Source organism: Symphalangus syndactylus, chromosome 23 (genome assembly GCF_028878055.3).
Source record: "Symphalangus syndactylus isolate Jambi chromosome 23, NHGRI_mSymSyn1-v2.1_pri, whole genome shotgun sequence".
NCBI lineage: Eukaryota > Metazoa > Chordata > Mammalia > Primates > Hylobatidae > Symphalangus > Symphalangus syndactylus.
In genome coordinates, this window is record NC_072445.2 from 55,289,861 (window position 1) to 55,306,485 (window position 16,625).

Sequence of the window (16,625 nt, forward strand, 5' to 3'; positions counted from 1 at the left end):
CTCTATTGATTAAATGCATTCTGCCACAATTCTCATTATTTTCATAGTCAATTCTGTTTAGAAAATGCAGTCTATATAAGTCTTTCATAGAATATATTGTATGTTCATTCCCAGTTAGGATTCCAATATCCTGAAAAATGTTTGATGTTTAGTGACATATGACCTTATTCTTCAGAAACTGCATTTTGGCTTCTTGAATGCACAAGATAGGCCTTCCAAATGTTCACTTGAATCCTCTCTTTTAGTAATCTGAGAACATCTAACACTAAAGACAAATGAAAGCTAAAAGATTATCTGATATACTGTTCTGGCTAGTCACTTCTAAATTAATTTGAGTCGTTTTTTTCCTCTCATCTGTGTCTAACCGATATTGAGCTCTTTTTAGAGAGTTCAGTTTTTTTTAGAAGGTATGTCTGGATGGTTGTTTTTCATATATATTGCCAATCTGAATTCTCTGTTAGCCTTTGAAATACATGCTTCCTTTGGGTTTTAATCTATTGCTGTTATTTGCCTGATATTTATAATTAGTAATGAATGACAGTGGAAGATAGCATATCAAAACTTGGAATTTTAGAGACCTAGTTAGTATTTGTTGGCCTAGAATAAGCCCAGAGAGAGTTGTTTTAAAATCATGAGGCTTTTAGCTAAGCAGTTTAAGCTTTATAGAATCATTGCTGACGATATTCTTTACAGTAGGAAAGCAAACACTTTGAAGCCAAATTTGATGGAGTTGTGTAAACATATATCTGCACCATTAATGTACTTTATGAATTCATTTTGATGCATTTATGTATCAGTCTTAGATTTTGGAAACATTTAGTGTTTTAAATGCTCATTCATTTACTGGGTTTTTTTTTTTCCTTTGGAAGCCTCAAAATCTCTCCTATTATCACCCAAATACCTTGACATAATATTACAAAGCTTTAAATAGTTAAGCAGTAATAAAAAATAAAAACAAACTTAGAAGAAAATAGTAACCGATTATATTTAGTCACAGGGTTCCCCTAACTTCTTTGAACTTGTTGCCCTTTCATTGTCAAATGTAACACCATATCCTGTCAGTCCCTCCATTTTCCAGGCTGCATCACTCTTTTGGTCTTACTTTGCTCTCTAGAGGGTCTGTTTTTATTGAAGGGTAAAGGATTTATCTTATGTGAGCAATTTGCCCTTTTGATGATGCTTTTAGCTGTGTTATCCCATGGATTCATTAATATGGCTCCTGGTACCTAGCCCCTTGGGAATTGTTAAGTTACCACAGATGATCCATTCATATTGGCTTCAGTCCAGCTTACAGGAGCCTATTTAATTGATACTTACTGGTAGGGTTTGTCGTTTTAAAAATAAGTAATAAAGGTATGCTGGGAACTGGAAAACAAGGGCTATGAACTTACAGATCCGGGTTTGGCTCCCAATCCTACAACTTCCTCACTGTGCAGATTTCTCAGTGGCTCCAAGCTTTAGTTTTCTTGTCTGCAAAATGACGATGAGCATACCTGTCTCGTAGGTATTTGGAGGATTAAATGAGATGACAAACCTAACCACTTAGCACAGTGCCTGGTACATGCTGGGCATCTGCCACGCACCATGCACTGTGTACAGACTCTGGACACACAGCAGTGAACAAGGTTGGGCACCTGCCATCAAGATGCTGACATTCTAATGGGGGCCTCTCTAGCCTTTGCAAATTTACGAAACTGTTATTCTGTGACACGAGGGTTTGGATGGATGTTAGGCAGTTTAGCTTGTGCTCAAACAGTTTAGAATGCAAAACCACAAGATTCAATGTGGTGATATTAGTATTCTGTACCTTGAAAGTATGTAAGCATACAATGGAATATCTTTATCCAGATTCTATGCACTTTCTTATTCTGTGAAAAACCACAGTGCTTTTTAATCATAAAACCTGAAAAATATGTTTGAAAAGTGTATACTGAATTCTCTTGAACTTCCACTAGAGGGTAGTATAATCCTATTCCTTTATTGAAGTTCAAAATGTTAAAGCCTTGTCTTTGAATTTTCTCTATTTCTTAGTTTATTTTATATGACCTATTTTTAAAAGACTGTTCCCTTCATCTAGAACAGAAGATTCTGGGTTTTGTTTTTGTTTTTAAATTTTAATTTTTTTAAGAGACAAAGTCTCACTCTGTTGTCCAGGCTGTAGCATGGTGGTGCGATCATAGCTCACTTGCAGCCTCAGACTATTCCTGGACTCAAGTGATCTTCCTGCCTCAACCTCCCAAAGCTCTGGCATTACAGGGTTGAGCCACTGTACCCAGCCAGAAGATTCTGTTAGTTCTTAGATAACAATTCTTAGATATAAGAGAATAGCAGCTGTATACTGAGTTTGTGTTTTTCTTTTGGTTTGACCTAGCCTGATACAGTATTATTTTGCTTTTTTCTGTACAGAATTTTAGAGGGCATCTAACAGAGAGATTATCATAGCTCTGTCAGTTTTTCATGAACTAGATTATCAGATGTCCAGGTTCCTTTCTGAGGTTAGACCCTTCAAGAGGCACATTAATTCTCCTAGACACCTTTTAGGCTACTACATAGATCTCATTTGTTCCATAATGGCTTTTGCAACTTAATGTACTTCTTAAAGTTTCCTTATTCATACCATCATTACCTTATTTCGTTAGTACATAAAGGTGTAACATAAGCATTTGAACGGTCTTGTGGTCTTTCAGTACCTGGCCTCTGTGACCTATGGGTTTGCAGCCAAGGAGAGTTCTTTGTTCCATGAGGCTAATTATTTTGTTAGAAAAGAACTCATTAAGTGGGAAATAATTTTAGTGTGCTGCTTCATTCTTTATATAGCAGTGGTTACACTACAGATGATATGTATTTGAAACAAATGGCACAAAGAAAAATTCCAAACAGAATTGCTTTTCCTCTGGGACAGCCTTCTCGCAAAGATTTGTGAAGCTCTTTTTTGCACAGCTGTCAGGCATTCCCAAATGGCTTTTCACAATAAAATTCTACCTATCTCTTCCACTGATCACTAAATGAGACATATGCTGTTGTTATAGCGAGCAAAATGGTGAGGCTTGAGCTTCTTGTAAAGGTATATTTGTGTCCATGGAGGCCTGCTAGTATTTTATGTATATGCATCCTAAGTTTGGTTACCAAATATACTCATATATGCAACTTGTTTGCAACAGGAAATGAGCAGACTGACAGGGAAATTAAATTTCTGCTAACTTAAATTCAACATAAAATATTCGGAATGCACATTATGTATGTACTTGTCATTATTATATGAAGAGCTTTTTTAAGTTTTTAATATAAGAAGGGATGAACATTTATTTTTTTCAATGCAATTCTTTTATATTTTATTACTGATTTCAAGTCTCCTAAATGTTAAAATGGAAAATTTTCATCACTTCTTCTGTTTTAAGTCACTGATAATGTGACCTGGTTTAATATACTAAAAGTATCATCATGTTGTTTAATGTTTTCTAAGTTCCCTGCTCATGTTTATTCTTTTACAAAATTTGGCATAATCTCTTAATATTTAAACTAGATGACCATGATTAGATTTGCCTTCTCGGTTATTTTACATGTTAGAGTAATAAAATCATTCTATCACCAGAAATTATTCTATCACCAGAAATTATTCTTTATTGAATTCAACAGACAGGTTATTAGGGGATAGCAGAGACGCAAAAATACAGTCTGCACCTTTAAGGCCCTTACTGATTCCTGAGAGATATGAGAGTACACAACTGATTGGATGATATCAGTCAGAATGTGAGTCCTGTGTGAGGCCGAAAGGTCTGGAGAAGTACAGAAGAGGAAGGGAGCCCTGTGGGAGGAGGGCGGGCTGCCACTGGCCTAAGCCTGAAAAGACAGGCCGGGGATGGGGACAGGCAGAGGCAAGGAGGAGGAGGCACCAACGCTCAGGACTCATCTTGTTTTGCTGTAATGTAGAATATGTGAAGGAAAGAAGTGAAGTAAACACAGTTTGTGGCCAGAGAGCAGTAGCTCTCTGAATGATAAGGAGTTTAACTTGAAAGGGCTCGGGAGCCTGTGAAGCTTTTTAAAGGGGAGAACATAAATATGAATTTGATGTTAGCAGTAAAATGACCACTGACTATTTCAAGCATTTTTAGTCTAAATTTGTCATTCAGCACAAAAGCATGATGCCGTCCTATTCAGAAGGATGTACAGTTTGTTTCTCATTAGGAATTCCAGGTCGATAAACCACTCACATGTCTTCATTTGGTCCCCACGTTATTAACAAAAGAGTGACTAGGGCAGCAAGTACAATTTGTACCTAGAACAGAATTTCTGTCTGTGAGAAATTAATTGGCCTGCGTAGAGATCAACCTCATTTAAGTTCCTGGCCTCATTAGCTCTGTAGTCAACCAACAGAGCTAGAATCTAAATGGAGATTGCCATCTGTCCAGATAAAGATTAAAAAGGTAAAAAGAACATACGCATTTTCCAGCATAGAATAATTGTTGGCTCCATTACATAGTTTCTTTTCAGAAAAATCATTTGCAATTTAATTCCTTTTACCTGTAGGAGATCTTAAGTCTAAGAATACAGCCTGGAAAATAACTTACAGGTGTGTAAGTTTGTAAGGTAAAAATGAAAATGTTGTTGACATTTTGATCTAATAGATCCATAGATCTTGTTTACATCATGATCATTACTGGTCAATGAAATTATTAGTGTTCAGTGGCTTTTATTAAATATAAAACTTAGCTAATCTAAACATTTTCTCTATTTTTTTATATTCAAACATTAATTATTTACTGTCAAGTATTAAGTTTAGGTACTTTGGCTCATTTAATCCTTTTAACAGCTTTGCAAGATATGTGTTGTTAGCTCTCTCCTCACAGACGAGGTATCACATTGCATCTCATCTGGCAGGAGCAGAGCTGGGTTTTTAAGCTTATGCTTCAAAGCCTAGCTCTTAACCAGTCCCCCATATGCTAAGCATACGTGCATGATACTGAATGCACCAAGTAGCTTAGAGTTAAATGGAGTCTATATTAAATTTAACTATTCTAGTTTTTATCACTAATCAAAATGAAACAGCCTTTTAAATAATCCTATTAGCTATGATAGTCTTTTATACATTTTAAGACCATGTCAGACTAGTTACAACAGAATGAGCTGAATATTGCTTCTTTAGTACTAGGAGTACTAGCTCCCAAGCTGAATCTCCTAGTCAGTTTTTCATTTAATAAAACAAAAAACAATGTAGGCTGGGTGGGGTGGCTCACACCTGTAATTCTAGCACTTTAGGAGGCCAAAGCAGGAAGATCGCTCAAGCCCAGGAGTTCAAGACCAGCCAGGTCATAGTGAGGCCTCGTCTCTACAAAAAAATATATACATAAATGGCAGTACATCATTTTGCCTGATTCCCCCATATAAACTCCTTATGTACAATTTATGACATTCTTAAAAATCTTAAATATAGTTATTGGCTAAAATTTAGATTTTACAAATTGTTTCATTTAAGCATTCCATAATCACATATAGTAGCTGTTTGATGTGGTCCCTGAAGCTAGATTCAAAACTACCATGAACTACATTATTATTAGCCTTTTCCAGATTTACCAGTGGTTTACAGTGATATATTAATATGATAAAAGTCAGTACCTAAAATGTCTGAAGAAAACTGCTAGTCATCAAGTTTTCACTTTTGAATAAAATTTTACTCCCCCCCCACCAAATTCATGTTTTTAAGCCTTACACCCTAGCAGAGAGGAGAGGGAGTTTTTATAAGCACAAATATTTAGTAGAGTTAAAATTTAGGATATTAGAAAGTGTCAAAAAAAAACAAAAGGAATAAGACCTACTATTTGATAGCACAGTAGGGTAACTATTGCCAATAATAACTTAATTGTATATTTTAAAATAAAGAATGTAATTGGATTGTTTCTAACTCAAAGGATAAATGCTTGAGAGGAGGATAAAAAGAGAAAATGTCAACACTTCTGGATTATCTAATAGCTGTTTGGATCAAACACAGATTAATTAAAAATAAAATCTTCATTAATAAAAATTCATACTTTATTAATTTTTTTTTTTACTGAATATTATTTTCAGTTCCAAGATCTCATTCAGGAGACCACATTAAATTTAGTCATCTTGTCTTCTTAGGCTCCTCCTGGCTCTGACAGTTTCTCAAACATTTTTTGTTTTTGATGACCATGACAATTTTTTGAGACATGGTGATCAGATATTTTGTAGACTGTCCCTCAGTTGCAAATTGAGTACTTTGTAGTATTTTGGATATCAGTCCTTTATCAGGTATGTTTTACAATGATTTTCTCCCAGTTTCTGCCTTGTCTTTTCTTTTAAAAAAATTTTTAAGTATTTACGTATATTTTTTGCTTTTATTATTATTTTTAATTGACACATAATTGTGTATATTTATAGGGCACAGTGTGATTTTTGATACATGTACACAGTGTGTAATAAATCAAGGTAGTCAGCATATCCATTTCCTCAAACATCATTTTTTTGTTTTGGAAACATTCAAAATCCACTCTTTTGCTATTTGAACATATACAGTAAATTGTTATACTCTCCCTACAGTGCTATAGAATACTAGAACTTATTCTTCCTAGCTAGCTATAATTTTGTATCTGTTAACCAACCTTTGGCTACTGCCTACCTCCCCAGCAGCCTCTAGTAAGCACTATTCTACCCTCTACTTCCCTGGGATCAACGTTTTTAGCTTCGACATGTGGGTGAAAACATACAGTATTTATCTTTCCGTGCCTGGCTTATTTCACTTAACAATACGTCCTCGAGGCTCGTCCATGTTACTGTGAATGATAGTACTTAAATCTTTTTTACAGCTGAATAGTATTCCATTGTTTATATATAACACATTTTCTTTATCCATTCATCTATTGATGGATGGTTAGGTTGAATTCTTATCTTGGCTACTGTGTATAGAGCTGCAATGAACATGGGAGTGCAGATAACGTTTCAACATACTGATTTCCTTTCCCTTGGCTGTATTCCCAATAGTAGTGGGACTGCTGGTCATATGGTAGTTCTACTTTTGATTTTTTAAGGAACTTCCATACTGTTTTCCATAATGGCTATACTAATGTAAATTCCCACCACAGCGTATGAGAACTCCCCTTTCTCCGCATCCTTGCCAGAATTTGTTATTTTTCGTCTTTTTGGTAATAGCTATTCTTTTTTTTTTTTTTTTTTTTTAGTTTAGGGGGTTAGGGGATACATATGCTTGTTTGTTGTGTGGCTGTATTGCATATTGGAGGAGACCGGGCTTGTAGTGTACCCAATACCCAAACAGTGAACATTGTACCCAATAGGTAGTTTTTCAGTCTTTGTCCCTTCCCACCCTTCCCCCCTTTTTGGACTCCCTAGTGCCTGTTATTTCCATGTGGCAATAGCTATTCTAACTAGGGTGAGATGATATCTCATTGTGGTTTCGATTTGTATTTCCCTTGTAATTAGTGATGTTGAACATTTTTCCATGTACCTGTTGGCCATTCGTGTACCTTCTTTTGAGAGATGTCTATTCAGTTCATTTGCCCATTTTTTAATAGGATTTTTTTAAATTTTTATTTTTTGCTGTTGCATTGTTTGGGTTCCTTGTATAAGAATTTCTTGGGAATTTTAATTAGTAGGGCCATTATGAAAAACAGTATGGAGGTTCCTCTGAAATAAAACAAAACGAAAATAGAACACCATATGGACAGCAGTCCCACTACTCGGGATATATTCAAAGGAAAGGATATTAATCCCTTGTGGGATGAGTAGTTTGCAGGTATTTTCTCCCATTTTGCTGGTTGTCTTTTCAGTCTTGATGTTTTTTTTTCTAGGCAGACGCTTTTTAATTTGATACAATCTAGTTTGTCTATTTTTGCTTTTGTCGCTTGTGCCTTGAGGTCTTCTCCATAAAATCTTTGTCCAAACCAATGTTCTGAAATGTTTCCTGTATGTTTTCTTCTAGTAGTTTCATGGTTTCAGCTCTTACATTTAAGTCTTTAATCCATTATGAGTTGATTTTTTTATAGGGTGAAAGTTAGGGGTCTAGTTTCATTCTTCTGCATATGGATATTTACTTATCCCAGCATCGTTTATTGATGAGACCATGTATTTCCCAATGAATGTTCTTGGTGCCTTTGTCAAAAACTGGTTGGCTCTAAATATGTGGATTTATTTGTGGGTTTTCTGGGTTCTCTGTTCTGTTCCAGCATGTCTGTTTTTATGCTAGCATCATGCTGTTTTGGTTACTATAGCTTTTTGTAGTATATTTTGAAGTCAGACAATCTGATGCTTCCAGCTTTGTTATTTTTGCTCAGGATTGCTCTGGCTATTCAGAGTCTTGTGTGATTCCATACGAGTTTTAGAATTTTTTTTTTTTCTGTTTCTGTGAGGAATGTCATTGGTGTTTTGATAGGGATTGCATTTAATCTGTAGATCACTTTTGGCAGCATGATCATTTTCACAATATTCTTCTAATGCATAAACATGGGGATGTCTTTTCATTTTTGTCTTCAACTTCTTTCATTAGTGTTTTATAGTTTGTCCTGTAGAGATCTTTCATCCCCTTGATCTCAAACTTCTAGGCTCAAGCGATCTCCTGCCTCAGCCTCCCAAAGTGCTGAGATTACAGGTGTGAGCCAGCACACCTGGCTCTTTCCTTCCCTTGGTTAAATTTATTCTTAAGTATTGTAATTTTTTGTAACTATTGTAAATGGGACTGCTTTCTTGATTTCTTCCCCCCCTGCAATTTCATTGTTGGTGTATAGAAATGCAACTGATTTTTGTATGTTGATTTTGTATCCTGCAACTTTACTGAATTTATTTATCAAGTTCTAAAAGTTTTTTTGGTGGCACGTTTAGAGTTTTCTGTACATAAGATCATGTCATCTGCAAACGGGCATTTTGACTTCCTCCTTTCCTATTTGGATGTCTTTATTTCTTTCTTGTGCCTAATTGCTCTCTCTAGGACTTCCAAAAAACAGGCCAAAATTTGCATCACAATAAACCTATAATTGTAAGTTGAAATTTGAGGGGTTTGCCTCAAACCTAAATGCTATGAAAGCTAGTTTAGAAGGTCATATGAAAAGCTAGTACGTAAATGAAGGAATTATATTGTAGCCATTTAAGTGAACCCAAGACTGGAAGGCCTCACAGCCAACTTGTTTCTCTTCACTGCTCCCTTCCCCACTGGATCGCTGTTACTTCCCTACTTGGGAGTCATTTCTTGCTGAGGTTTCCCTCATCTGTGTTAGATGCCACTCCTTTGAGTTCCTACGGCACCTCACGCCTCACTCTGTCATGCTCTGTTGCCATTGAAATATGCCTCCCCTCTCCTGTAAGCTCCTTGAGCTCCAGGACTGTCTTTTTCATCTTTGTATCCCAGTGACTGGCACATGTCAGTGAATAATAGATAACTAGTTGAGTCTCTGAGTTCTCAAATCTTTGACCTCAAAAGCTTTTCTTTCGTATGAGAAAACAACTAATCCTTGCCCCTACAATCTCAGTTTACTTAGCATCCTATCAACTGGAAATTAGTGTAATGTGAGAGGGATTCGGTTTGGATTCCTGACTGACCTTCACTGGCCGTGTGGCCCTTCACTAGCTTGCTTGGGCGAGGCACTGTATTTGTTTTTCTAGGCTTTCGTCTTGAATCTTTTCAGTGAAAGGGTTGAGTGGGTGATCTTCATGTTCCAATAAAGCTATAGGGCTCTGTGGCCTAGCAGCAGAGTGGAGTAGTGAAAGACTAGTCACGTGACAGGCCGGGCGAAGTCTGTTCCTCACCCAACCACTGAGTAGCCTGGTAATCCATGCTTACCAAGTATTTGTGCATATCTACTGTGCCTTGAAGATTTGTGTATGTGATGTGCCAGAGGCAAAACAAATGCTAACGTAATTTAGAAACACAGATATTAAGTTAGTTAAGTATAGGTATAATTAGGTTAAGTTAGGTATAATTTGTGTTAATTATATTTTACCATATTCTTCTTATGTGAAAATTGGTTATTCACATGTGGTATATGGGATAATTAGGATATAGCATTATGTTAATCAAGATAATGTTTCTCCATTTCTTTGTCTTCCTGGTTAATTTCTTGAAAATGCTTGAAATGTAGTCAAAAAAGATAATTTGAATTATGTTTTAATGTTGGCCAGTGTATTTTATTTTGCTTCAAGAAAGTTTAATAAAAAATATTAAAAATGCAAAACAATCTCAACAATGTAAACTTTTACCTTTTTAATACTTTTTGTATTCATCGTGATCAAGGATTCTGACTTTTGAGGTCTGTTTATTTTTATATACCTTCAGCTCATTTAGAGGCAAGTTTTGAGGAGGTAGAGAACAACCTGCTGCATCTGGAAGACTTATGTGGGCAGTGTGAATTAGAAAGATGCAAACATATGCAGTCCCAGGAACTGGAGAATTACAAGAAAAATAAGAGGTGAGTTTGAAAAATTTGCCACAGTATTCATTTCAGTCTCAAAGTTTTCCATATTACTTTACATGCTACTCTTTAGAAGTCCCGGCTGATAAAAGACAAAGGTTTCAACATAAATCTGATAAATAAGCTTTCTAAAACTTTTTTTTAAAAGCCACTATCTGTTGCCATCTTTTGGAGATGAGTTATGAAAAACTCAGGAGAGGGTAAAACATGAATCCCAAATATAAAGATGAAAGAGTGGAGCACAGGGCAGTTTTCCAGCAAAATAGGAGCCCTGAGCTAGTTTTCTCCAAGAGACAAATGACTGGGTTGCTCTTTTCTTTTCTTGCTCTTCTCCTCCATTACTAGAGCGGAAGGGAAGGAACCTGAGCCCAGGCTGCGGAAAGGGGCTGGAGGGCTTCGAATCCCAGCTCAGTCACACGCTACCTATGGGACCTTAGGCAAATTATTTTATCTCTCTTAGCCTCAATGTCACTGATTTATGTTGGGGATAATGATGTACCCCTATCATAGAGTTGTTATAAGGATTAAATGAATTAATTGTTACCTAATTCAGTTAGTGCTTTGTAAATATTAGTTATAATAATGGCTATTATCACTAGGCCAACCTGAACTGGAGATGGAAAAGGAGTCTAAGGGTAACAGCCTGCTAGACTAGCTCTGGCATCCCAAGTCCTGCAGTGACCATCTCAGAGATGGAAGGTACAGGGTTGGTATTTCTGAAGTCCGTGGGGAGTCAGTCTCAGAGGACATGAGACAGACTGTCATCTGTGCTGGGCACCTCTGGAACTGAAGCTGGAGGCGGGCTTTGCTAGTTGGGAGGAAGCAGAAGTCATGGGATTGGGTCTGGCTGTGGCCCAAGAGCAGATTTGGTGGAGAGAGAGATGGATAGGTTGGGCAGAGTACACTCTTGGTGTTAGGAGTGTTGATAAGTGGAGTTGTTCTGGATCTAGGATGTGACAATAACAGGAGTGGGTTGCTATCATGGACAGGAGGAGCTGGTCACTAATATACCACCATCCCCTACCCCCAAGGAAGCTAATACATAGGTGAGGTGGATTATTGTATTGATGTTAAAGTCTTCTAGAATGAGGCCAAGGGATGAGGTAGAAATGAATAGAAATGAGTATTTTAGAACACAAGTTCTCAATCAGGGTCATGTATCCTTAGAGATGGGCACTAAATGTTAATGAGCAGTAAGAGTCACCTGGGGAGAGTATTTACAGTGGGGATTCCTGGGCTCTGTCCTTGGGAAGTCCATTCTAAAGTTAATTCCAGTGGAGAAAGTTGAAATGACTCCTTATTCCACAAGCCTCTAGAATGGTTTAAATTTAGAATGGTTTGAAACAGGCATTTTAGGTGATTCTGATATGGGTGGCCTGTGGACCACACTTTGAGAGACTGCTGGGCAGGGATGGGAGATGGGTGGTGTGCAGGCTGTAAATGGAAGAGCTTCAGAAGAGCTCCAGGGAGGCTGTGGATCAAATTGTTCACAAAAGGTTGTATGTGCGTGAATTTTCCAGAGGTGCTTTCTATACATTTCATTTGTCCCACAAAGATTGTAGGAGGGCATTTGGCAGCATAAAGAATGGAGTCCTTGGCCGGATGCAGTGGCTCACGCCTGTAATCCCAGCACTTTGGGAGGCCGAGGTGGGCGGATCCTATGGTCAGGAGATCGATACCATGCTGGCTAACATGGTGAAACCCTGTCTCTACTAAAAATACAAAAAATTAGCCGGGTGTGGTGGCGGGCGCCTGTAGTCCCAGCTGCTCGGGAGGCTGAGGCAGGAGAATGACATGAACCTGGGAGGCAGAACTTGCGGTGGGCCGAGATCGCGCCACTGCACTCCATCCTGGGCGACAGAGCAAGACTCCATCTCCAAAAAAAAAAAAAAAAAAAAAAAAAAAAAAAGGAATGGAGTCCTTGTCAGAGAAGGGACTTTTTTTTCTTTTGAGATGGAGTTTCACTGTTGTTGCTCAGGCTGGAGTGCAGTGGCATGATCTCGGCTCACTGCAACCTCCGCCTCCTTGGTTAAAGCATTTCTTCTGTCTCCCGAGTAGCTGGGATTACAGGCGCACACCACCACGCCCAGCTAATTTTTTTTATTTTTAGTAGAGATGGAGTTGCACCATGTTGGCCAGACTGGTCTCAAACCCCTGACCTCTGATGATCCACTCGCCTCAGCCTCCCAAAGTGCTGGGATTACCAGCGTGAGCCACCGCGCCTGGCCTAGAGAAGGGACTTTTGAATGAGTGGGTGAGCCTTGTGACCCAGGGCATTTCCAGACTGATATGTGGGCATGGGAAAAGAGGAGCTTCCCTTAAGAGGAAGATAGCAGAGGTAGAAATGGTCAGGCTAGTCTTCATTGTTAAATGAAAAATTAGAGAGACATTCTATTGTAAAGAAGTTAGGCATGGAAATATGTTTATAATGCAACAAGAGTTTCAAGGAACATGGTAGGAAGGCTTAGAATTTTGAGAGGAAATTTTTACAGGAGGTTGGACAGCTTGGGTACAGGTCATGTGAGCCTAGAAGGTGGTTTTCTCATGTGTGAAATGGGGATAATAATAGTACAGTACGTTATAGGGTTTTAGGGAATCAGTAAAGTGCTTGGAATAGTGCTTGGCACCAGCTAAGTGCTCTGTCAGTGGCTGCCAGCTCTGACTAACTTGTATTATTTGTGCAGCTATAAAGAGATGGGTATTCTATATTTTTAAATAGCGCATTGCTTTTTAGCTACATAATACAAAAATTATATGAATATTGTGATTTTTCTATTAAGATATGTTGAAATTTGATTCTTGGAAACGTATGATAGCAATACCTCAAAGATATTGTGGATTCTGTTCCAGTCCACTACATTCTGCAGTAAAGCTATTTACATGGTTTTTTTTGCTTTCCTAGTGCATATAAAAATTATGTTTATACTATACTGTATGTAGTCTATTAAATGTGCACTAGCATTATGTCTTAAAAAACAATGTACATACCTTAATTAAAAATACTTTATTGCTGATGATCATCAGCCTTCAGTGAGTTGTAATCTTTTTGATGGTGGAGAGTCTTGCCTCTATGGTAATGGCTGCTGACTTATCAGGTGGTGGTTGCTGAAGGTTAAGATGGCTGTGGCAATATCTTAATTAAAATAAGGTAACAATGAAGTTTGCTACGTCGATTGACTCTTTTTTCCTGGAAAGATTTCTCTGCAGCATGCGTTGCTGTTTGGCAGCATTTCACCCATAGTAGAATTACTTACAAAATTGGAATCAATCCTCTCACGCATTGCTGCTGCTTTATCAACTCAGTTTATGTAACATTCTATGTCCTTTCTTGTCATTTCAACAATGTTCACAGCATCTTCACCAGAAGTAGGTTTCTTCTCAAGAAACCACTTCCTTTGCTCATCCATAGGAAGTAACTCCTCATCTGTTTAAGCTGGATCACGAGATTGCAGTAATTCAATCATATCTTCAGGGTTCACTTCTAATTCTAGTTCTCTTGCTATTTCTAACACATCTGTAGTTACTTCCTTCACAGAAATCTTGAACCTCTCAGAGTCATCCATGAGGGTTGGAATCCACTTCTTCAAAATTCTTGCTAATGTTTGATATTTTGACCTCCTCCCATTAATTATGAACATTCTTAATGGCATCTGGAATGGGTAACCCTTTCCAGAGGTTTTCAGTTGACCTAGATCCATTGAAGGAATCATTATCTATGGCAGCTATAGCCTTACAAAATGTATTTCTTAAATAATAGGACTTGAAAGTTGAAATGACTCCTTATTCCACAGGCTGCAGAATCAATGTTGTGTTCACAACAATGAAACAACGTTGATCTCCTTGTTCATCTCTGTGAGAGCTCTTGGGTGACCAGGTGCATTGTCAAGGAGCAATATTATTTGGAAAGGAATTTTTTTTTTTCTGAGCAGTAGGTCTGAACAGTAGGCTTAAAGTATTCAGTAAGCTATGCCACAAACGGATGTGCTTTCACCCAGGCTTTGTTGTTACATTTGTACAGCACAGGCAGAGTAAATTTAGCATAATTCTATGGATTTTCAGGATGCCTCCGAAGATTTTCAGAGTAGTAAATGAGGCATTGGCTTCAGCTTAAAAGTCACCGGTTGTATTAGTCCCTAACAAGAGAATCAGACTGTCCTTTGAAGGTTTGAAGCCCGGCGTGGACTTCCTCTCTCTAGCTATGAAAGCCCTAGGTGGCATCTTCTTCCAATAAAAGTCTATTTTGTCTGTTGACAATCTGCTGTTTAGCATAGCCACCTTCATCAGTTATCATAGCTAGATCTTCTGGATAAGCTGCTGCAGCTTTTACATCAGCACTTGCTGCTTCATCTTGAACTATGCTGTTATGGAGATGACTTCTTACTTTAAATTCCATGAACCAACCTCTGCTAGCATCAAACTTTTCTTTTCCAGCTTTCTCACCTGTTTTAGCTTTCATAGAACTGAAGAGAGTTGGAACCTTGCTCTGGATTAGGTTTTAACTTAAGGAAGGGAATGTGGTGGCTGGTTTAATCTTCTGTTCAGACCACTCAGACTTTCTCCATAGAAGCAATACGGTGGGTTTGTTTTCTTATCGTTCATGTGTTCACTGGAGTCGCATTTTTAATTTCCTTTCAGAGCTTTCCTTGGCATTCACAACCCAGCTAACCGTTTTGTGAAAAAGGCCTAGCTTTTGGCCTGTCTTGGCTTTCGACATGCCTTCCTCACTAAGCTTGATTATTTCTACCTTTTGATTTCAAGTGAGAGATGTAAGGCTCTTTCACTTGAATAATTAGAGGCCATTGTAGGGTTATTATTAATAATTGGCCTAATTTCAGTATTATTGGGTCTCAGGAAATAGAGAGGTCCAAGGAGAAGGAGAGAAATTGGAGAATGGCTGGTCAGTGGAGCAGTCAGAACACATACAACATTTATGGGGCTTGTGGCACCCCAAAACAATGACAACAGTATGTGCTGGTGTGTACCACAGAATTCTAGAAGGGCTCAGGAATTGAAGGCACCAGGATCTTGAAAGATAAGGTGTGTTGAAAGCACATATGTGAAGTAAGGTCCCTTGATCCTCCGCTTAGCCAGATGATCACCCTATCCCTAGTTCATCAGGCAATGTGGCATTTCACCTGAGGGGCTCCAGACTTGACTCTAACGCATTCGAGGACAGGTAGAGGCACAAATGTATTGAAAACAGAGGAACTAAGTGAAAGCCTACATAGTAAACATTAAGACTGTTTAGGCCCTTTTGCCCAGTAGGTCCCAGAACTCTGGCAGCCAAACTCTCATCCCCTGTGCAGAAGAATGGAGCATTCATCTGCAAAACTGCACCTAACCAGCCCACAAGAAAAGGCCTGCAGATATGGACATTTAGGTTGTATGTGTGTGGTGAAACAGCTAGGTCTGCTCTTACCACCCTCTGATGCTGAGCCCACACTCTGCATAACTTCAAATCAACTTTTGGTGCCTCACTCAAATACAGATGGACAGCTGAGGAATCATATTCAATTAAGAAAGCTTCCAAAATGAAAACAACTGAAATACATAGACTATAAGCTAGTAAACAGTATTGTTTAAAACCTGCAGAAGAACGAGAGACTGAGGAGCAGAAGAAAACTTAAAAACGAGGCTGGGCACGGTGGCTCACACCTGTACTCCCAGCACTTTGGGAGGCCAAGGTGGGTGGATCACGAGGTCAGGAGATCGAGACCAACCTGGCTAACATGGTGAAAACCTGTCTCTACTAAAAAATACAAAAAAAAAATTGCTGGGCGTGGCACGGTGTTCCTGTAATCCCAGCTACTCAGGAGGCTGAGGCGGGAGAATTGCTTGAACCCGGGAGGTGGAGGTTGCAGTGAGCCAAGATTGCACGACTGCACTCCAGCCTGGGACAGAGCAAGACTCTGTCTCAGGAAAAAAAAAAGAAAAATTGTAATTAGTAGCTTCAGATATATGGGACCATCTTGTAAGAGCCCATTTTGTATTTATGAGACAAGAAAAGATGCTGTAGAAAAGGAACAAGAGAGAGCTTTTAGAAGCACAGGCACCCTAGAACTTAAAGTATAAAAAAAAAAAAAGAAAGAAAGAAGGTAGCAAAAGTAGAAAATTTCAAGTGAAGCGTTGGAAGATAATGTGAAACCTCTAAGAGAACAAAAAGTCTGAGGAAAAACCAAGGATGTTAAGATAATT

The 16,625-nt window shown here is 38.2% G+C and overlaps 1 protein-coding gene across 3 annotated transcripts in view; it reads left to right on the forward strand.

Moving 5' to 3' along the window:
* The window catches only part of DTNBP1 (dystrobrevin binding protein 1), a 146,844-nt gene that overhangs the window by 39,740 nt on the left and 90,479 nt on the right, over positions 1-16,625 (forward strand). For all 3 annotated transcript variants that reach the window (XM_055264047.2, XM_063632870.1, XM_055264048.2), the window contains one exon: positions 10,295-10,427. In XM_055264047.2, coding sequence (XP_055120022.2) covers positions 10,295-10,427 — 133 coding nt within the window. The remainder of the gene's footprint in view (positions 1-10,294; positions 10,428-16,625) is intronic.